This window comes from Momordica charantia (genome assembly GCF_013281855.1).
Source record: "Momordica charantia cultivar OHB3-1 chromosome 7 unlocalized genomic scaffold, Mcharantia_2.0 BLBB01000007.1, whole genome shotgun sequence".
Taxonomy (NCBI): domain Eukaryota; kingdom Viridiplantae; phylum Streptophyta; class Magnoliopsida; order Cucurbitales; family Cucurbitaceae; genus Momordica; species Momordica charantia.
The window spans coordinates 18625644-18649701 of NW_028275165.1; the positions used below are offsets into that span (position 1 = coordinate 18625644).

Consider the following 24058-nt stretch of genomic DNA (forward strand, 5'->3'; position numbering starts at 1 on the left):
TACTTTAGAAAATACAATATTTTTTTAAATTATTATTAAAATATATAATATTAACTAAAAAATACATAATAAAAGTTAACCTAAAAAGTCTTTAAAATCTTAATAAACAAATAGAATGATAATAGGAAAAAATATTGCGATGTCCTTTTTATCTTTTGTTGGGAAACTTTTTCAAACAAAAGATACATAATTCTTTTTGTAAGCACTAAAAAAAGAATAATTAATTATTATATTAATAAATTTAGTTTTCCAGCAACTTATCCTTCTTTAATTAGATTCTCACAAAATATTCTAAATTTCCAACGCAAATAAATATAATATAGGTTATTCTAAGCATCAATACTTGAGCGTTTGGTTTATTTTAGTTCCTGAATTTTCAAAATGTTTATTTTGATCCCTCTACTTTATTTTAATTTTTGTAATTTAAAAAGATGATCATTTTATTCCCTATTTGAAAATATTTAGAAGAAGAAAAATCTTTAATATAAAATCATGGTTACATATCCATAAGTATATTGACGATATTGAATGTAGTGTCGTATCGAAAATTGTGGTAGAAAAAAATGATATTAAAAATAAAATTAAAAGATCAAAATGGTCTCATTTCAAAAGTAAATGACCAAAACGAACATTTTGAAAATACATGAACTAAAATAAAGTAAAGTTGAAAATACAAAGACCAAAATGAACCTTTTAAATACGAGAGGACCAAAATAAACCAAAACTCAAAGTACGAAAATAGTATTTAATCCAAATAAATGAATTGAGAAAAAGAATTCAATTATCTCAAAGATTGTTATTTTCTAAGCCCAACTTTTCAAAACCATTCAACAGAGAGTTCATGTCCTAGACTAATACATAACATAACAGTACCTTCCTTTTGATGCCTTCATTTTGGTGTAGATGAAGGTCGGTGTTCCAGAAACTTCCATGGAGATCCTGAAGCATTTTGCAGAGCTATTCCTCCATCTAAAATGCGTCTTATCCATTTAATCCTGTTTATTAGCTCTTCCATGTCCAAAATTGCAGCTTCTAATGAACCATGGTTCGTGGAATTCAAAGTGACATTGGGCACCATATCCTTTAAGGACTGACCACAATTTGTTTCAGGTGTGTCTTCGTGTTTCTCCTTCGATGCCGTGTCATTGCACAGTCGCTTCGATGGTCTTGCTGTCTCATGTGTAGGCTGCATTGAACTATCTGTAGTCTGAAAAGCTGAGGATGAAGCATGTGATTTTCCAACATTTCCTTCACTCAAATTCTCGGCTGTCAAGTTTGTAAGTAAACACTAAGAAACCAAACAATCCATAAATAAATAAAATATAATAGCTTGTTATTATCACAACATAAGCAATTTTTATCTCACCTTTACAAACAAGTGAGGTACCAGTACACTATTATGTTACTGTAAAACTTTGACACGGTACAGATATTGCAGGTTTCTCAACATAAATTTGAGGGCTCATCTCGTGAATTATTTTAATTTTAAGAATGAATATGTTATGTTGTTATATAAAACATTTCGAATTAAAATTTTTGACGAGTTAACTAATTAATCATAATCAATCCGAAGTCTTAACAGTTTATAGACACGTTTATGGTGAATACAACTGCTGGCTACTATACAATAACTTTCCAGCCAGAGGATAGACCTGGAGAAAGCACATACAATGGAATATATGCAAAAACTTAAAAAAGATTTGAACAATTATTTCCATTGGCTGAGAACTAAGCTATTTGCTGAGTTATGTCACCTAGAGTCAGCAGATGAAATAATGAACAAGAATAAATCAAAATGCGAGCCTAGTTATTAGTATTATTAATGCAGCTCTTACCTCCACTTGGATGTTTAAGCACCCGAGCACATTGAGTACTTCCCTTCACCTATAACCACAAAGGAATGTAAGTGCCTTATTATTGAAAGAACTTCAACAAAAAAATAGACCATCATATACGAATGATATCAGAAAGGGCAATGTACAGATACTAAAATTGAAATTAAATACTTAATACAGATGCAAAATACAACATAATGAAAACATAAGAGCCAAATCGGCCTTTCTACTGTGCTTACGAGGTATATTATATAGAGAGAGATACAATATATAAGTGGATTCAAATCACGGGACTGTAGGGTCCAAGTTCCAACGAACCCACTGGAGAATTGGCTTGCCTCAACGCTAGATTTTAGAGAGAGAACAAGTTTTCTTTCATTAAGTTTTCAGCCCAAAGGTTCTAAAACAAGTCCTGGAGATGTAAAATCCCAAATCCGACCCACTGCGCCAAGTTCTAACCAACAGGATGAATATCAAACAAAATAGTTAAAAGAATGGCACCTTCATATTTGGGACTACCCAACCAGACTCTGGAGACCAGTCTAAGTATGGCCGCAAATCCTTGCAGGAGGCACGATAAGTCAATCCTTCACCAAATGGTGGGGGTAGCAGTTCAATCTATAAAACAGGATAATATAAAATAAAAATGTAAAAAAACAGCCATTCCATGAAAGTGGACGTAATATGTTTTGTGTTAAAAAGTGATGAATAAAATCACACAAGATAAGACGGTGGAAACAAATCAAATAGTGGGTCTGACTTGTTATATCTGATCATTTAATAAAAAAACTGTAAATATTATTCATTACCAACTTGTAAACATTAAATATTATTCATACCAACTAGAAAACATAGACATGGTAATCTAAGATATATCTCTTCAGCAGCTGGGCAATAAATATTTCTTGGGGGAGAAAAAAGGTGTCTTTAGTCACAACTAAAATCTGAGAAATTGGTTAGTAATTGCACTACATCAACCATGATTAAGCTAATAGGAAACAAGTAAGAAGTAAGTTAGCATCGAACACAATTGAAAGTCTGAGGGAGTAGGTAAATAAAAGTACCTTGACCACCTCATCCCCCAATACAGCAATAATTTTGCCAGACCAATAACAGTTATCCTTCCACCAATCAACTAAATCCCCAACCTTCCAGACATCATTCACAACAACAGTCACCTCTAGCTGAGAATTGGTACTAACATCAGATAATTGTTTTTCACGATACACTTGTGGAAACTGAGGACGCACCATCAACTGCCCTTTTGGCCCAGTTGATGGGATACCAAAGGCTGCAGGTGGTTTTTGAAATGGCTTTGTCCATACTACTTCTGAAATCAGAGACAAGTTCTAACGGTGAATATAGTACTTTCCGAAAAACTGAAATTCAATGAGTATTATAATTACAGACTAAATATTTATTGTAAAATTAATTTCTGCTCACACGGTTAGCAAAAGCCGCAAGACTCGATCAAGAGATAGTGGGTTCAAAACCAATTTTGACCTACATTTAAAAAGATCCCACAAGTTTTTGACTACCAAGTACCAAATATAGAAGGGTTAAGCATAATCTAAAATTTCAAAACCCCAGAACCAGAACGTATAAACTTCTTGGTTCTGAAAGGAAAGAAGAAATAGGAGGCTTAACATCATTGAGAAAAAAGAGCTTAGATTCAAGTAGTGAACAGAAACCCATCCAATGTAAAATGATACAACTAAAATAAATACGGTATTCTCGAAGTACTTCCAAATTAACTCAACTACATCATTATGGTTCTCAACGGGCCAAAAGTATATTTCATTCCTCCAATTTTTAGAACTAAGTAATCTCATTAAGCTATTTGTGATCTCAGCATTTGAAGATCAAAAGATAGCTATGCCACAAATGAAACTTTTTCCCACGTTGATGTGACAAAATTAGTAATACGTTTGTAATCAATCACTAAGGTATCCTCTATTATGAAGACAAGCAAAGTCAAAGATTTTTCATTGCAGTATCATTCAATTGATATCAATGCAGTAGAGTGAATGAATAATAACAGTCATATTCCATGAGCATTTTAGAAGGCTTTGAGTAAGAAAGGGACAACCGGACAACCTAGGACAAAAAATAAAGATAAGTGCATACCTTCATCCGGAAAGTCAACAAATTCCAATTCATAAGATAGACTCCCCATTCTCCAGCCACTGTCCTTAATCTGGTTGAAAATTGGTTAGACAATTAAGAAAAATATTGCATTCAGTACCAGGTAACAGAAACCAGCCAAAAGGTATGCTTTTCATTCCAAGCAGAACTTTAACCAGAGGGTTTTAGTCCAATGGAACAATGCACTTGAACAAACGTGTATAGCAATATACCATATACGTCATCTCTGTCTTATTATTGTACCAACCCTGAAAGTAATACAACTAAGTACTACATGGGCTCTGTTTTAGTACTACCAATTATGCAAGTCCTACATACTCTGGCTGGAGTCATACCCCAATTCTGCTAGTCAGGTGGACCCCCTTAGACAATAAAATTGTCAACAGACAAGGTGATTTGATCCTTCCATGAAAAAAAATTTCAATCTTCATTTTTATCTTAGGGTAAGCTGAAACTTTAGTAACAGGTACTGGTTGAAATCTATCTAGTACTACAATATAAAAATTGTAATGCTAATGCATTATAGAGAATTAACGAGGGTATTGGTTAGTTGCTAGCCAAGAATATTAGGGGTTGCTGGAGAGTTTGCTATTGCTTTATAGAGAATTAATACATGGGAAAGAGAAGGAAAGAGGATGTAAATTTTAAGTGAATTTATATGAGGCACTGATACCTAGGGGAGACCAAGCCCTCAGAATTTCTGGCCTCATGGCCTGTATCCCCTATTCAGAGATTAATTCACCATCGGCTTATGTATTCTTTTCTTTTCTCTTGTTGTGTAGTCTATCAGAATTCTTCTATAATCCACATCTGTCTATAATTCTCGAATTTGAACTCAATATCACTTTGAAATGTCCTCGAGAAATAAATTTTATGCATGAAACAGGATAATAACAGAGACAAAATACGTGGAACAATTGGAGAAAAAATCCAACCTAACCTTACAGGGTGTGTTAAAACAAAATCGAAAAACATGTCAATAGGTATAACTGAACAAACTTTACCTATTCAACCACCCCATTTTTAGAGCTCATTTTACTAAATAAACACTCCATGTACATTGTTATATTGCATAGATGTTATTTAACATTATATCCCTAAAGCCTAGGCATTTGTCCTTACAAATTACAATAGAGTATTGAAAACTTCCTCAAAACAATCAAATGTTTCGTACCAGATAACATGCTCAGCTTGTCAACAAACGTGGCTTCAATAATTAGCCTTTACAAGTAAGAATATAATTTCTACCTTACATCGGAACCAAGCACCACGGTAACCAGTGAGAAAGCAACGTGATTCTACCAGTTGCCCAATTTGAAAAGGTAAAGTACTTGCCATATCATTTCACAAATTAGCATACACCTGCTGGAAAGAATTTCCAAATTGAATAACAAGATACTTCATAATTCAAGCCAAAAATACAACAATTGGCAGCATAACTTTCATCATGTTCATCCTTTGTATTCATAATACCAAGGGGGTAGGGTGGTATGAAATCAAGCAACAGAGCTATAAATATGCTTTCAAAATCCAAATATCAAAAATTCCCTACACTCATAACCCTTTTTTTTGTGTGTGTGTGTAAATAACTGTCAATTTTCATATTTATTTACACCTATATGACTAATTCTATGAGATAACTGCATAACCTTACAACATTAGTGTCCATATTTTAGGTAAGAACAGAAAGCATATTTGTGTGAATTAATTATATTAAAATGGGGGTGAGGATGAGATATTCTCTTCCTCCTGATAGCCAAATGAGATTACAAAAGAAGAACTCCAGTTTGCTGCAACTAAGGAGAGAGGGTACAATTACGGAAATATTGGTTACACTTCAAACAACCAATTAGGAAAATCGATTGACATCCAATACCAAATATCTAACTTACTCTATCTAGATTTTGGCTATGTTTCTTCTATCTATTAGAGGGTTGCATGTTGAGAAAAAGAACAAAATGACATATGAAGAATTAAGTAATGCACGCCTGAGAGAGACATAAATAATTTTCCTAGATGTTTTTCTAATCTGTAAAGCATTTCAGGAAACGGATAGGCATTGTCCCCATTACCATAAGAGCATGCTTATCAACTTCTAGAGTGCTTCACCTCCTCACTAAACACTGTTACTAAAGACTATTTCACTCTCTCTAACACAAACAATAATTCAGAGCCTACTGCAAACAAAGACTGTACTTACAAGCCTTTTTAGCTTCCCATCTCCCCAACCATCACGTTCAAAAATCACTGGTGCAAACTGAAAACCCATTTTTCTTCAGTATAATTAACACGCCCAAGCGCATTGATCATTCACCCACTTGCAAAAACTGGGAAACAGAAATGATAGCTTGGAACTTCGTTTGAAAAAAAAAATCTCAATATTCCTGATAATTAAAAGATGATACAACATTACGGTTATGAGCCTAGCGTGAGCTTCCTCGGCGAAAATTCTTCTAATGCAAAAATCCTAGGGCAGCCATCCCCGCGAGTAAACAGCCCGAAAATCCATTTTCTCAATTTACAAAAACAAGTGCCCTACTCTCCCTATCTTCCTGGTTGCTTTGTTAATTTCTCCCATCAGTGACGCAAAAACCAAAGTACAGTACTAAGGCATCTTGTTAATGTGAATAAAAATGGCGAGCTCGTATTCAGAAGATACCTGTAGTTCCTGCAAATTTTTCTTCTCCAACTTTCCTTACTGAGGAACTTGGAAGTCTGGGACACGCGCCGAGCGAACCGCGTCTGCTGGATTTTCCAAATTTGTTTCGTTTTACATTTTCCTCTCTTTCGCCTGATTTCCAGAAATAGGCGTGGAAATTTTATGCTAAATATTCATTCAAAATTTAGTTCCTCATTTTTTCTATTGGTTTTTATAATTTCTCAATTTGATCTATAACATATATAACATATTTGGACATAGAGATCAGCACAATATGAATTTGGTACTTGAAAAAAATAAATTTTGCTAATTGGTGGTCCAATTTTGCTGATCCATGCCTCAAGTAACATTTTAATAGCATGTCATTTTTGATATGACGGAAGAGGACCGGCTCTTCGATTGAATGAAGGGGCTCCAACGTGTTACTTTATTATTTAAGAGAAAAAAAAAGAAAAAAAGAACTATTGCTTATCGTTTTGTTAAACAATTTTTTGAGAATTTTTTATACATCACAAGTAAAATTGAGAATTTGAGAATGGACTTGAAGAAAGGGATTATCTTGTATATTTAGCTAAGAATTTTAATTTCGAGACGTAGGTAGCTATTATAAATTATTGTGTTTATTTCACTCTAAAAGTTTCAATGGCATTATTTGAAAAGGAAAATCAATTAGATATTTGAAACTTTAAATTAGCTTACTTTAGTTCAGTATGTCATTATTATTGATCGATAAATATGTCAAACTATAAATTATATTCGAGATGGGTGGTAGAGTTAGTCATGTTAAAATTAGGACTAAAATGGTTAAAAGGTATGCTCCTTTATCTAGTATGATATTTATCTACAAATATTCACGATCTTCCACGTTTTTTTAACTAGAGTATAATCTTGGTCACACTTCTAGTCTAGTTATAATAATCCTTTTCAATAATTGACCAATAATTTTTTTTAAATACTCTTTTGGTCTCTATATTTTTAATTTAAATTTATTTTAGTCTCTATATTTTGTAAATGTTCTTTTAAACACGATTGATTTTTAGTTCTTGCCCTTAATCTATAATTAATAGGGTAACAACGTATTCATGATGTGACATTTTTATTATAATAAGTGCCTATGTAGTAAATTTAATTGCAAAATAATATGAGGATTATATTAAGAAATCAGGTCGGTCCGTAAATACAGAACGTCTTTCTAGTTATTTCACATCCTTCGTTGGAGTCTTGTATGTTTATTTGAGTGTGGCTTGTGTAAGGTCATTTGATATGGTAAAATTTACCTCTCCAATAGAGGCTATTGACTGAAGATGTGGTTGATTTGTCGATTAGGTTGATTTTAGTAGCGCTGGGACTAAAGATTGGTGACTACAATCGATTCACATAAAGGAACGAGAAATATCGATAACAAAGGGATATGAAATAACGAGAAATATCGATAACGAAGGGATATGAAATAACGAGAGACTAACTCTGGTGGAGGCGATTTTCAGCTCCACATGGGTAATGAAAGTTACACGTGACTTTGACTAATAAGCCTCAAGTTTCTTTACCTCGGTCTCATCTCCTTGAACCGATATGATGTCTTGCGCAGTCGAGCCAATCTAGCTTCCTTGAAGTCTCGTTTTTATTTATTGGTTGGATCAACTAGTTTCATTTCGGCTCAGCCCAATCTTCGACATGTTCCATGACAATAACGTCGTGATTCACTGTCACCTAAAGAGCCGTTGAGACCTTGTTGGTGGCATTGTAGGAGAAGTTGCCTATAAATAGGACTCATTCACCTCATTTTCAGGTACGCGAACACTAAATTTTCTCTCGAGTTTTGCAAGGTTTCCTGCTCAACCCATCTCTAGCTCGTCTACTGGATCATCCTCAATCTGAGCCGAGATTCGCTGAGTTAGTCAATTCGTGATAAAACAAACTCAATCCCAATTTTTTGGGATTTAATATCATTTATTTTACCCCACCCATCTTATTTGGAAACTCTTACTCACCTTTAAAAAAATGTCACATTACTTTTACTTTATTAACGATAGATTAACGGCATGGACTAAAATGAATCATTTTTAATAGTACAAAACACCAAAATAAACATTTTTATAGTACAAGACTAAAACTAATCCGTATTGAAAATAAATGACCAAAAGAGTATATTTTCTATATAGTCACTTATTTTTCTACTTTTGCCATTAAAGAATTTGTTATAATAGTCAAAACGAACATAGCTCAGCGGTAATTGATATATACCTCGAACTATGAAGATGTGAGTTCAATCCCGCATCCCACGTATTGTACTAAAAAGAAGTTTGCACTTTGTTCTTTTTTTCAAGCAAATTATTTTCTGGTGCATCCTTATGAGTCATTTCCTAATATAAATAACTATAAATAAACATAATGTCAAATGTCACTTTTCTTTATAATAATCTTAGAATTTCATCCATGTGACCCTCCCAAACTACTTCATAATCTACACGACTAAATTCGAGGTATGAATTTTAATACTATTCCACATTTTATTAAGAGTGGTGAATATTTGTTGTATCTCGATTGGTGTGATATTATTAGTAGATAGTTCTTTCTTTCTTTTTTTTTTTTTTTTTAATTCTTCATCTCATCTATCCTTTGTGATACGCTAAAAAAATTTGTGTATTCCAACTCCAAGTTTTAATTATCACAGTTTACAAATTTATGACTTATTTTGGACCTATTGTGAAACAATATTTTTTTTTTCCTTTTTTAAGAACATCCAACGAATGGCTTTGTCTTTTTTGGAACAAAATTATTCTCCATTCTAGAATAACAATTTTGATTTATATATATAACACTACCAAATTCCACCAAATCATTATATCGCATCTTTTGAAAACAAAAATTAAAAATTAAGAGTACACCAACCCACAAACAAGAGATTCACGATAAGCAGAGTTTTAATCCACGTTTCAATATGTATTTGATAATTAAATCTCAAATTAAAAAATTGTTACTTATTAATATACTTATAAATTAGTGGGAGTTACTAAACATTTAGTTTAATCTAAAATATTATTAATTTAATTATTAACATACATATTATAAATTTTGTATAATTATTATTTTATAATAGGTTATGTTTCACATCTTTTAATTTTAACACACGAAATATAAAAAATATTATTTTTAGAATTTATACTATTTGGATTACATAATCAAAAAATAAACTTTAAAAAACAAATATACCAAATAGATTTGGACTAAATCAAGATGAAGTGAATCTAAAAATAATAAACACAAATTTGAATCTCTTTTTTATTAATATCATCAATCTTGTTTATTTATAAATTTGCTCGGGTTTTAAACCAAATTTATCTTAATTTATATGCATTTAAAGAAGATGTCTTCTGGAATAAGTAGAATAACTAAAACAAATATAACGAAACAGTTTTAAAAACCCTTCAAAGTTCAAACTAATTTATTTAACTAATTAGAAAGAAAGAAAGGAAAGGAAAGGAAAGAAAAATAATAAAAAACAGCTGATGAAAATTAATCATCATACCCCGTTGGTTGTGTTTCTTCTGATAAAGCCCACGAAGACAGAGAGAGAAATAATGGGCCCATCTGGCCCACTTCCCTTAAATGGTACCCTATTCAACTGCCTCAATCATAACAAAATAATAATAATAATAAATATCATTTTGGTCACCAGGCCTGTCAAAAAAAAAAAAATATATATATATATATATATATCATTTTGGTCAATTAAAAAAAAGAAATATATATTTTTTTTTTTCTCTCTCTTTCAAATGTCCAGGTTTTATTTTTGTACCATCAATAAGTCTTTAAAACATAAGCCTTCGTTCCATTTTTTTTTTCAATTTCACATAAGTCTTCATTCTTAGTCTGAAGTTAAAGTTTTATTTGATTTGACGATAGGATGGAGTTAGAAATTTTATAAGGGTGAGACAAATTTTTATTAATTCGGGAAAAATTTTAACAAACATTTGTCTCTGTTACACACATTTTGATTGGAGAATGTTTTAATCCGTTGAACTAACCTCAAATTGACAACTAAATCGTTATTGATAAAAGTCGACATTTGATTTTAATAAGATTTTCTACGATAGAGACTAAATTGCTATAATTTTTTATTAGGAAGAAGATGAAGGATTTGAAAACAAAGGACAAAAACAGTGTCGTTGTACTGTGGATGAACCCACTGTCTTGAAAGCAATTTCGGCACGTGGTACTAAATCATTTTCACGACTGTTGCTTATCAAGGTTAACACAACATCCAACTTAGATGCACTCGTCGGAACAAATTGAAATCAAATCAAACATCAGAAAAACAAAAAAGAAATAAATTCTGTAAAACCGAGATAATTTTTTCGGATCTAGATTGGGGAGGAAGATGAAGATATGGATCTATAGGTAATAAAAATGTATTTCTTATTTTTCGCACGAGCGAGTGCAAGTTATCCAAACCCGTCCACCTATTCTGTGTGGAAAGATATTTTGTACTCACTCCAGACCTCTTTTAACAGTCTATTAAAACATTTTCAATATAAAAATAAGCATTATTTCCATTTTAAAAACTATGAGTGTGGTACGAGTAAAATTTATTTTTCTTTATCATTTTCAGCAATTTTAAACTATATGACTCAATCGTTACCTATTATAAAGTTCAAATACTAGATCCTTACAAACTAAAGTAACTAAAGTTAAGTCTTAACGAAACTAGGATCTAATCCAAGAAAAAAAAGAACTCCTTTTATGTCTTTCTCTTACTTTATTATGATTATCTGCTTCTTCTTACCAAAATTATTGCCAACAACTCACTATTCCCTTCAAATTATCATTGTGATCTGCTTCTTCTTCTTTATATTCCGGTGCGGTGGTTGGCTTCTGCCTGCAGTTGAACCACCGGCCGCCGGTGGGGCCGCGGCCGTCCGTTCTCCCTCCACCCTCCACCTCTCGCCTAACTTATATTCTTTTCGAATCTCTCCAATCGCTTTTGCAACAAACCCCCAAATTTAGTTTTTATTTTTCTCTGCCTAAATATTTTGGATAAAATAAAAGGCATGTCCTCCCATTTAAGATAAGACATTAGAGTTGTCATAAAATTATAAATCAATGATAGATATGTCAATGCTTCTTTTATTGTTGTCACCTAAACTATATATTATATATTAAATCTTGAAATGATAACAAGCTACCAATCATGTCAATCTTTTTTAATTTCTCTCCTGGATTTTTTTTCTAATTGTGATTTTTTTTTTGGGAAATTCTCACCGTGATTTAATATGAGAATATAACACCTTTTTTTTGGGTGAAAGATAAAATAAAATGTTGTTTGGTATAGGGCCATTTTTTTAATCTATTATTATTTTTAAATGGTTAAATTATAAATTTGATCCTATAATTTTAAATTAGTCCTATAATTTGATCATTTAATTCAATTTGATCTCTATATAATTTCAAAATTATCATTCATATGAATCATTCCTCCTATTACCATCTCTATGCAACAATGAGATAATATTTTTTTATTTGACTATGGGTGTTTTGAATTGTGTAAAATGTAGAAGAAAATAGATAGATTTTTTTAAGTGAGTAAAAAATAGTTTAAAGATCATAGGTGAAGTTTAACTAAATTATAGAAACTAAATTAAAACTTTAAAAACTATAAAAACCCTAAGATTAAACTAAAAACTAAGGCAAAAATTGAAACTATGCCAAAATCTCGAATCTAACCTTTTTTAATCTAAACAAAATTTTTCTATGTTATTACATATTCTCCTATTATTCTTAGGAGCGTTCCAAATCATCTTTTGTATTTTAACAAATAGAAATTTAGTGAAAACATAATAAAAGTTGTTGTTCAATTTTTTTTTTAATTTAAATAATATATTTTAAAAAATAGTTGTGGTTGTTATGCATTTTTAAATCATAGACATGATAGACAAATCATCCCAGAGTTGGTCATCAACGTAATTATAAATAATAATAATAAAACTTGTTTTAGGAACAATATTCAAACCACTTCTTATCATACCTTAAATCTTCGTCCAGATGCTAGACATCTCTATATGTACATGATTTTAATATCAACATTTCTTTAGTATTTAAAGAAAATTTATAAAATATAAAAAATATTAACAATATAGGACTAATATTAATATTATTAATTTTTTAACTTATTTAAAAAAAGAGTGAAATCCTTATTTGTTGTTTTTAATATATGTTATGAGTTTTTTAATTTTATATATATATTTTTTAAATATTCATCAACATTCAATATTTTGTCAATATTTTCATCAAATTAAACCTCGATAATTTTATCGACATTGACATTAAAATTTACCAATTATTTATAAACTCTTCTCGATCATAATACAAATTATCATAAAAGTAAAATGGAAAAAAAAGAAGAAGAAGAAGCAAAATACACGATATTAAGAAACATAAATTCGTGAATTTGAACCTAGTTGAGTGATTAAGGTATATATTACCATTCTTGAAGTCCATCTCCTATTCCCGCAATTTTTTATTTTGTTTTAGTACAGCATGTTAGAGAGAAGATTCGAATTCACAACCTCTTCGTTGAAGGTATATGTCAATTATTATTGAACTATTCGCTTTGACACTCCTGCAATTATCGAACTAAAAAAAAGTAAATAGATTTTGATTAATGAGATTGGATAATTTATATATGATGGAGAGAGGGGGTAGAGATATTAATTGGAGGGTAACGAGGCTTTATCAAGAGGGTTAAGGAGCAATAATCAAATATGGGGCCTAATCAATTGTTTAGATGCAACATCTTTCTCTTTCTTTACTTTTTAGTTAAGACATGGACCTCTTTTTCCACACATGCCCCTCATTCTCATCTACTTAACGCCTCTATTTTCCCGTTTAGGGACTACTTTTCAACTAATCCCCCATAATTAATTTTTAATAAATCCATATATATGTTATTACATACATTATATTAGGTTTTTTTTTTCCTTTCTTCTTAAGGGTGCTTGCAAAAGTGACAGAAAGAATTAATATGAATTTACAAAAGTAACAACTATTTTTCAATTTTATAAAAATAGCAAAATCTAGAGGGTTTGCCTACCGAAGAAAGTAAAAGTCTAATATACCTTTAATTAACATGAAGTCAAAACAACGATATTTTCTATAATTTAAATTATAACCAAATATCTACCTTCTACACCTAATATGAAGGTTGATATACTACCATTGATATACTTGGTTGATTACATTACAAGAATCTTGATTATGATTGCGACAATACACCTCATATAAATGATGATATACATGGTATATATACTTGAGGAACTGGTATATATACGTTAATTAAGATGGAATGAGTTCAAATCTCATGATGACCACCTAGCTGAGGAACTAGTAATTCCTTTGTGTTTCCCGGCACCAAATGTTGTAGGGTCAAGCGGTTGTCCCGTGAGATTAGTCGAGGTGTGCATAAGCTGACTCGGACACTCACACATATAAAAGAAACAAAAAAAATATATACTTGATTTGATATATGATTTTTTTAGTACAACATGTGATGATGGGAATCGAACACACAAATTCATGGTTGGAAATATATGACGATTACTGTTAACTATGCCCACTTTGACTGATTTGATATATCATTGATATAGTTGATTTGATATACTATCCATATATATCCATAGATTTGGAAGAGTAAAATTATAATAACTGAAAAATCATATTTCAAATATTTGTCATATTTACAAAATAAAAAAAATCATTCCTATATTTGAAAATATGAGTAATATTTTAACTACCTATTATAAATTCTATTTTTAAATTTCTTAGAGCGATTTTTTTTTAATAATTGAATCGTGTTTGGATACTTATTAAATCATATTTATTAATGACGTGTTAGTTTCTTTTCTAATAAATATTGTATCTAGTGTCTTTCTTTCATTGGAGGATACGTACCAATTTAATAATATTTTTTTGAAGGTTAGGAGTTACATAAATAAATAATCAAATTGATGTGATTCGTTAGTAATCTCACATATTAGTTGTTTATATATATGTCAATAATACATCTCAATAATTATTAGCTCCAGTATAATGATTAATTAATGAAATTTGATATTGAGTAGCTTTTCATTTTTCGTTTACCATTTGTTGGCTCATGCCATTTAAAAAAGAAAACAAAATGAATGTTGTGTGATTACGATGATTATTTTTGTTCCTATTCCTTATTTTATAATTTAAAATATGGAAATCAAGGATTTGATTGAATGTGAAAATAGTTAAATGTCAAAGAAAAAAAAACACTTTAATTGAAGACTTTAGTAAAAATAAATATTTAAATTATTAAGCTGTCTAAAAAAATATTTAAACTATTATATATTTTGTTTGATATTTGTTGTGTCATCCATCAGTCAAAACTGATATATAATAATTTTAATTAATAGTTTGGAAAGTTCAGAAATAGAAAGACAAAAACTTTTTAACTTTTGGAATAATTTTAAAAAATAAGAACAAAAATAGTCCTAAGTAATACAACATAACATTTTTGTTAGTTTCTATTTCTCTTTTCTAATAAAGAAAAATATAATTACATGATTTTCGTTTCAATATTCATGGATTCAATAATGATAAAATAATATTTTTATCTATATTTTGAAATAAATTACAAGAAACAAAAAATTGTTTTTATTATTTCCAAAAATTCTAAACAATTTTAAAAACGTTTCTAAAAATGATAAACAATAAACATAAATGGTTGCAAACCGCTTAAATTTCTTAATAAAATGGAAAACTAAAAACCAGAAATGGAAATGTTATAAAGGAACCCCAAATGTATAGATTCCACAACAATTAAAGACAAGAGGTAGAATATAAGAAACGTTAATATTACCATAGGATTGTTCCTACTTTGTTGGGATTGCAAAATATCCAAACAAAGTCCCGAGTAGGGAATGAGGTGATCCATGATATATAAATAAGAACAAAGTCATTATCATGTTAACACATTTTGACTTTTAAGAATTTTATTAGATAGTAAAAAACCGAAGGAAAAAAGTAACCTTGAAGTTTAACATTCGTTGATTGTACTCTCATCTTAACTAGTTGAATGAAACTATTTTATGATTAGTATTTTGTGATTAAAAATATTATTCAAACTATTTTATGATTAGTATTTTGTGATTAAAAATATTTATTTTTCTTTTTGTTAGACTTAGACATTGTATCACTATTTTAGTATTTCGTAACATTAATTTTGTGAAAATTTTAATGGCTGAGTTTGAACATTTTCGTGGTTGCATTTTGGATTATTTTTTGAATTGATGTTTAGACCCTTTTAGTTTTAAAAAATTATTAAATTTACCATTAATGTAAAATTTCAATTAAAGTAGTACTCTAGCATTTAAATGCCCAACTATAGGCTATATCATAGAATAAACAAACAATTTTTTTTTCCAAAAATTAATTCAAAATTTGCATTGCTAGCCCCTTCTTCAGGCGCTTAAATATTTTGAAATCTTAAATTTCAAATTTGAATATGAAAAAAATAAGGGTTGAAAAAAGTCCAAGTTCCAGTTTCAGCTTTCGCAGAGGTTCAATTTACGGGGTCCATTTAAAAATAAGGTAAAATATTATATACTTATTTTAAAAATAATAATTTATTAAAATTTTATCCCGTTATAAATTTAAATACGATAAAAAAAAAAAAACGCCGCCGTTAAAAAACGACGTCGGCACCGACGCGGCGTGGGTTTATATAAACAAGGAACAGAAACAGGGCGCACTCCGACACCGTTCTCGGAATCGCGATTTCATTCGGATGCCTTAATACATTTCGACGCAATCCACAGGTATTGTTTCCGTTCTTCTTCTATTACATTTTGCAGATTGTTTCTTGCAACGGATGTATTAGTTAGATCTGGTGGCTGTCTCTTGATCCATTGATTTTTTTTGTGCCAGAACTTGTAGATGTCATCTTGATTTCTGGTTGCTGCATTTAGTTGCTTATGATTTTTTAATCCGGTGGCTGAAATTTGTAATGGTTTTGTTTGCGTTTGAGAAATGATCGGGTGATATAGGATACATGTGTAATTTCCTGACGATTGCGAGCTTCTGTTCCTGTGGTGTTTTTGTAGTGTTTCATCTGTTGGTAATTCGTCGATCGATCTTTTTAATCTCCTCTTTTGAGTTCATAGAGAATGTTTTCGATTGGAAAGTTTTGTATTCGATTACAATGTTGGTTTTGGTTAGATAAATTTTAATTAGGCTATTTGAGCATTTGATGAACCTTGCTATACTTTTAATTGTTTTTACGGCATGGTGAGATTTGGATAATTTTAGTTCTTATAGAAAACCTTCATTGTGACTTGCGACTATTTAGTATCATTTTTATACAAATGGCAAATCACGGTGTGGCTTCGGCAACTGTTTCTGGCTCTCTTCCTCTCTCTGAAAATATTGTTTTCGATAAGAACAATATTGCATTTTCTTATGTATGTAGTTACAGACTGCAGTATGTGCATTCGTGTATTTGAGATTATTGCAGAGTTGGTTTGGTGCCGATATTGATAGCATTATCATGATTTTCATAATTGCAGTGTCATGGAGATTGAAGGTACCGATGTTTGCATGGACAAAGAGCCAGATCGTGTAATAACGTATTCCTCTGGAGTCTCTCATGATTCATCTCATGAAGATAGCCTCAATCATCAAGATGTCATGGAGTCATTTGGCGAAATAAATGGGGATCATGATACCAACAATTCAGAGGAGGGCAGCGAAGCAAAGGAATATGAAGTGAAGGAATGCACAAATGAAAAACCAATCGAGATTGCTGAACTGCCCCATTCAGCGAAACCTGACCAGCAGCAAAATGTGGTCAGCTTGAATAAAGAGAAAGAGACAGTGGAGAATAAGGTGGTAGAAGAAGGAAAAGATGATGACAAATCTCAGTTAACTGTGAACACATTGAAACCTTCTGCTGGAAATTCACGTACAAGACACACTGTTCCGCAGCCATTTGCCTTAGCAACAGAAAGGCGTGCTTCATCTGGTACTCGACCTCCCAATGCTATCACCACCGAAAAATCTACCAAAAGCATTGTTCGCCCTGCAAATACCAAATCAAATCAGGTACATTCTAAATTTCTGATTGAAATTGAATACTCAATTCTACTAGTATCGGCTTGGTTCCCTGGACTTGTATAATCCAATTGACCCATATGCTTAATTCACTGCTTTCACCTTTAGGAATGTTTATGATCCTACAAAAAATTTTCTTGATTCATAAAAAAATAACGCGTAGGGCCTTGCGTCTCAGGCATTAATGGTTATCCTTTATAGTTATACTTATACATGGCCTCAATGGATTTGTTTACCACCTGCAGCCTGCATCACCGAGGGTGCTGAGGAAGCCACTGCAACCTAATAACAAGAAGCATGCTGATGAAGAAGACTCCTGCTCGGTGGTTTCCATGTATTTTTTCTTATCTTTACATTATTTTGTTTGCTACTGAATATAACCTTCTTCTTTTTCTCTAAAATCGATTATTGCCTATCAACCGTTGGTAGCAGTGCAGTATCATCACGGGCTATTAAGAGCAAAGTTACTGTTGCATCAGCTCCTACATTTAGATGTACAGAGCGTGCAGAGAAAAGAAAGGAGGTATTACCATGGTCCATCTTATCATATTCAGTTCTTTACAAACTACCCTTTCCATAATCATCTATTATCTTGCCTTTTTTTTTCTTTAACTTTTATTTTCCTTATATGTAGTTTAACTCGAAATTGGAGGAAAAACACCAAGCTCTGGTGGCTGAGAAGACTGAGTGTGAGACAAGGTCTAAGGTAAAATATGGTCTCTCTCTGTGGAGGAGGATATTTATTGTTGCCTCTTTTATTTATTTATTTTTCTCTTCATGTCACTTTCTGCAAATCTTTTTCTTTTAGTTGCTTCCAGAAGATAATTTTAAAGCTAATTATCTTTCCTTTCCTTGATCTCTTCATCGATCTTCCAAATTTTTAGGAAGAGACTGAGGCTGCTATCAAACAACTAAGAAAGAGCTTATTATTCAAAGCAAATCCAATGCCAAGCTTCTACCACGATGGGCCTCCTCCCAAGGTTGAGCTGAAAAAGGTATACTTGTTACCAAAATTTTGTGGCCCCTACATTATCTCGTCAAACAGAGAGTATATTGTTTGGAATATATGAAAATTTTCCTTGCTTGAATTATCATTAATAATACTCTGTTCTGTTTGAGTGGCAGCTCCCACCAACTCGTGCAAAATCGCCTAAACTTGGCCGACGTAAGAGTTGCAATGATGCAGTTCATTCGTTCTACGGAGACAAGATAAAAGTCACTTGTGGCAAGGGAAATGGTCGTCGTTCAGATAGTTACAATGTCAATGAGAATCGAGGTGACGTCATTCGCTTCGTAAAAAACGAGCTGAAACAAGGGGAGGATCTTTTCGTGAGGTGATTCCTATAGATATAAATGGTCCGAAGAACATGAATATTTCTGTCCAGTCTTGAGTTTGCGACGAACTTCCAAGTCTCCTCTGCTACGTCCAGCATTTCCAAGAGTTCGTTGCGTTGGTTTGTGTAATTTATGAAATGTAAATTTCTGTAATTTATATCCTTTGTTTATGCTGATGCATTTTACTTCCAGGTAAAATATTTATCTTATAGGGCCACCCCTGGAAGAAAAAAAGGAAAACAGAGAGAAAGAGATCTACTAAGATGTTGTTTGAGCTATCGTTTCCTTTGTAACTTCCTTTTGTACTTAAATTATACGATGACCATTCTTGTTTCATAGAATCCAATTTGAAAATAAAAGTGGATATCGTTCCCTTGTTTATGAATCTATTTTTGCTTGTGCTTTCTATTATACGAGAAAGGGTTTTTGCTCATCCTGGTCGAGGTTGCGTTGTATGTTACCCAAAAACCCTAATTAACTGTTTGGTAGATATTTTGCTTGTTAGCTAATATGAATATAGTTCAGTAAGTGGTATCTATTCTTTTCTTTAAGATCGGAGATTCAAATTAAGATAGAAGTACTAAATGGCTTGAATGGAAGGTAAGAAATTGAGGTGGAGACTTGAATTCACCTTTCTTAAAAATATGGAGCAAAACAAGTTTTTGAAACTTACTATTTTAGTTTTCAACTTTACTTTTTGCTTTTTGATTTTTAAAACGTATCAAAAAGTAGACGTCAAATTAAATAAATACATAAGTGTTTACAAATTAAGATTTTGAATATGTGAATTAAGGAATTTGTGTTGAAAATTAGTATGTGACCACAATAATTAAAGGATTATGATAATAATTTATGCAATCAAATCTTTTATATTTAGAAAAAATAAATAACTATAATAAATGTAAATACGGTAAAATCGGAATTAAAATAAAATTCTACAACGTAGAAATTAGAAAATTTTAGACATTTGTACAAATAAATTTGCCGCCGTCCAAAAACATTATCTCGTAATCCAACTATAGAAAGAGCCCAGTTACATATCTAAAAGGCCCATTTTCAGATGAACAAGCCTCATAGAGACGTATGAAAAAGATTACAGAAATTGTATGGGTCATATTATATCTGATATTTCACAAAGGTCTATTTTTAAAAAAATATTTATAATTTTAGATTTTTAGAATTTAAATAAGTAATTTTTTTTTTTTGTCAAAGTTTCCTCAATAAATGTCATTCTATTATATATATTATTATATTTTAAAATATATTCTTTCCAAATGATTTCTTTTAGAATGGATAGTCATTTAATGCAAATATTTACATTTAATGAATTTAAGGTTTAAGGCTCTTTTTCTTTATTAAAATAATATAGGGAAATTTTCTCTAGTGATCCTAGATTTACAGTTTAGAGTTTTATTTATTTATTAGGAATATATGAATATGAGTAACTTGATAATTTTCACATGGATTTCATTGAAAATGTACATCTATTTTGACAAATTTGTAAATATTAAAATTTTTATACACTTGTGTAATTAGGTACTTAGAAAAGTCTAATTATGTTATTATCTCGAAAGATTCTGATTTTATTTTATTAAAATACAGCAATTAAGTATTGAGATTAAAACAATATTTTAAATCAACTAACTTTTGTTCCATAAAGCAAATACTTAATTAATATAGTATAGCTGTCAAATTCTCCAATTATTTGAAACCTTCCAAATAAAAAGTCAAAATAATTAGTTCAGTTGTTTTAATATCACCTGTGAAAAAGGTCACTCCTGTAAGTAAAAGAATAAATGCATCATCAAACCAAACAATTAGAAAAAATTATAGGTCCATTTTAAAAAAATTTCTATTTCATGTTTTTTTTTTCTACTTGTTGAAAAATATAGAGGGTTTGATTACGTAAATAAAAGTATTATTTTATCCTTATTCACTTTAAAAATGTAATAATAAATATTAAAAAGTAAATATAACATTAAAATTTTGAATATTTAATTAAAAAAAGTTCACAAAAAAAAAATCATTTTTTAATTTAAAATTTTAGATTACCAAAAGAAAAATAAGAAATAGTGAGCAAATATATTATTGTTAAAAGGAAGAAATAAACAACAGTTACCAAAGTGCAAATTCAATTATATTTTTTATTTTCTAAAATAGAATAAACAAAAAAACGTGTTAACCAGAACCATGACTTTTTGCACCCTCTTAAAAAATGGCCCTTTTTTAAACTTTTTTTTTTAATTTCTTAACAAGTCTGTCCTTTTATTATTATTGTTGATGTAGAAATTTGGTCTCATGAGATTCTGCCAAATTTGCACTAATTTTCAAGAATAAAAGAGATCGACGAGACCGAGTAGTTGAATATAAAGTGTAGAGTATTATTATGAGCATGACAAATAATAGAGATTTGTAGTCTACCTTGACTTACTTCCCTTCCAAATAAGAGTTGAATCCTCATCTTTAATTGTGAAATTTGAATCCCGGTACATTTAGAAATTTGGTTATCTGAATTTAACGAGAATCTTGAGGCAATCAGAATATCTTCTATGCAAATGATTTGGTAACATAAGTGACAATGATTGAGTCTATCGTCCAACCTGTAATAATGATCGGACAAAATGAATTTAAAGAACCATAACGTTTTCCACCGTTTTAAAAAGTAAAAATAAAACAGCACCAATTTTATATTATTAAAAGATATAAATTATAAGAAAAATTATAAATATATTAATAAAACAGCACCAATTATATATTTTTTATAATATACTAATATTTAAAAAAAAATCGAATACAAACGTGATATTTGTCCCTACTTGTTCCTGCACTAATAAGTATGACTGTATGAGCACCCACTTATTTTTATTTTTAGTGGCATGAAAATATTAGGAAGATTTTATTTGGTTAATAAAATATCATAAATGAATCAATAATACTAATAAAGTGCATGATTTTATAAAATAATGTTATTCAAATATCGAGTTATAATTTAAACTTATGATTGCGTTTTGAATAATTGTGATCTGCATAGGTCGATATTTTTTTTTTACAATAAATAGATTGAGAAAGATTCCAACTTAGATTAATTATCGTTGAACTAAACTCATGTTGACGTATAAGGCGCTACTTACTAAGGGAGTATATATTATTTATTTTTTTCATGTAGTATATACCTTTGGCATATATAAAAATAATAATGGAGTTGGTAAGCAATATATATAATATATATAAAGCGTGTCAGCTTTTTATAAAAAAGAATAATAAATGTGGAGGTAAGATCAACGTGCAGTTTTGTTTATTTTAAAACATTAGAGAAATGCTTAATTGAAGATGATGTAAAAGAAATGTGATTTTTCTGTTCTTATCTTTTCCTTAATATGGCCCAGTTTTTTTTCTTTTATTATTATTTTTGAAATATTTATTCATTTGTTTATAAGAAAAGTGAGTACTTTTATTTATTTGTATTCTATTCAAAATATTAGCCAACAATAGGAACGAAAATTTCTCTATCCTCATTCTAGATTAAAAATAATTTTAATTACGCAAATTTAATTTTTTTTAATCTTTGTTTTAATGATATATCTGTGTTAGTGGTGACAGCTTGAGCCAGCACTCAGTAATCAGTATAGTTCAGAAATAGTAAAAGAATTTTAAAAATAGAAATCATATGGGGTCAGTAATGTCAATTACCCATGTTTTTTATCTTAAAAAAAAGGAAGGTAATTTTTTTTTTCTTTTTTCAAGTTTGCATTATGCGCGTCAGCATCAGCATTAGAAGAATTAAAAGAGGCAGTGGTACGGACCAGCGACAAAGTCTACGCGCACAAGGGTAAGATAGTAAATTCGGAACTTGCAATTTTAAGTTATCTTTGAAGAAGGAAAAAGAAGTGTTGATTTTCTCTCGATATTTAAATATAAGAATTTAGTACAATAATGTGTAGATAAGAATTGGATGATTTTGTTCGTTGAGGTATATTCCAATATAAATATTATTTAAAAATAAAAAAATTATGTATTATATTTATTTATATATATATGACCAAAATTCGAACCTCTAACTTTTTTCTTTTAACATATAAGTTATGCTTTGACCTTACATCTTCTTTTATTTTTATACGGATCAAACAAGAATAAGAGGGATTCATCGAAGAAGATACTTCTATCATTCATCATTAGAAGAATAAGAAGACTAACTAGGCAAAACCAGGATCAAAATGTGAATGTTGTCGTAATCGAATGTATTTCTCATTCGACATACTCTCGTCTGACCAATTTGGCTCGGACACCAGACCGCTCGTGCCCGCCCCCTCTCTCGGACAAGAAAAGATATGCGCAAGTACAGTAGTTCAAGGCAGGCAGGTGGGCAGGGCTCCCGCAAGGACCTCCCCCTCCTTGGTTATATTAAGTAGTTAGCAAGAATTTAAATTTGTTTTGAATATAATATTGATTAATAAATGAAGTTTTATTAAATTTATATTTAAAAATGTGTACAAATATTAATAGTGTGAATTTAAACAAATAGTTAACTTCAAACCTACCTTACTCGGAGGTATTAGCAACCTCTTTAGAAATGATTGGTTCGTATATTAACTATTCTTTTCATAGTTGTTGTATGAGGGAAAATCGACCTATTGATCTTTAACGTGGTAATAACTATTTTAAAGATCCACTAAATCATGTTTTAATTAGCCAACACGAAACTCTATAATCATCAAGTAAAAGTAACAAAAGGTTTAACAAATAATATATAATTGCACCTTAGATTTCAATGCCGTCAATCAAAATCTATAATTCGAGCCTTCTTGTGTTAGAAAATCAGGAAAAAAAATAAAAATATTAAATAACTTTCAAATCTATATTTAACTACTCAACAATGTAAATGAAAAATCCTTGATTTTGATTTTAGTTTCCAAGAAATTTCAGTAATAAAAAATTTTTAAAATAGATTCCTCGT

At 30.3% G+C, this 24058-nt stretch overlaps 2 protein-coding genes across 7 annotated transcripts; one reads left to right on the plus strand and one right to left on the minus strand.

Annotated features, from left to right (window-relative positions):
• Positions 1–714: 714 nt before the first annotated feature.
• On the minus strand, positions 715–6825 carry LOC111009751 (uncharacterized). Of its 6 annotated transcripts, none has more exons than XM_022282952.2 (8): positions 6640–6825; positions 6181–6307; positions 5229–5342; positions 3963–4032; positions 2900–3165; positions 2337–2453; positions 1836–1884; positions 715–1266 (listed from the first exon to the last, which is right to left on the minus strand). In XM_022282952.2, exons 3-8 carry the CDS (start codon positions 5316–5318, stop codon positions 890–892), a joined length of 969 nt encoding a protein of 322 aa, XP_022138644.1. In that variant the 5' UTR covers positions 5319–5342; positions 6181–6307; positions 6640–6825; the 3' UTR covers positions 715–889. The 6 variants fall into 6 exon arrangements, with proteins under 6 accessions (XP_022138644.1, XP_087982879.1, XP_022138645.1 ...); XM_088126753.1 differs by having other exon boundaries at positions 5229–5345; XM_022282953.2 differs by lacking the exon at positions 6640–6825 and adding an exon at positions 6394–6633.
• A 9494-nt stretch (positions 6826–16319) lies between these two features.
• LOC111009911 (protein WVD2-like 3) lies at positions 16320–19485 on the plus strand. The gene is given in 8 exon segments (XM_088126223.1): positions 16320–16478; positions 17226–17760; positions 18015–18103; positions 18199–18292; positions 18404–18475; positions 18654–18764; positions 18895–19083; positions 19086–19485. Coding segments are annotated over 7 exon segments (1161 nt in total). The 5' UTR covers positions 16320–16478; positions 17226–17229; the 3' UTR covers positions 19161–19485.
• Positions 19486–24058: the final 4573 nt, after the last annotated feature.

Excerpts from the sequence above, each read along its gene's own strand:
- LOC111009751 (XM_022282950.2), bottom strand. The coding sequence starts at position 5,318 with ATGGCAAGTACTTTACCTTTTCAAATTGGGCAACTGGTAGAATCACGT. Across the intron at positions 2,454-2,899 it reads TGGGGGATGAGGTGGTCAAG|ATTGAACTGCTACCCCCACC; the intron begins GTACTTTTATTT and ends CCTGTTTTATAG. Across the intron at positions 1,885-2,336 it reads GGGTAGTCCCAAATATGAAG|GTGAAGGGAAGTACTCAATG; the intron begins GTGCCATTCTTT and ends TTGTGGTTATAG.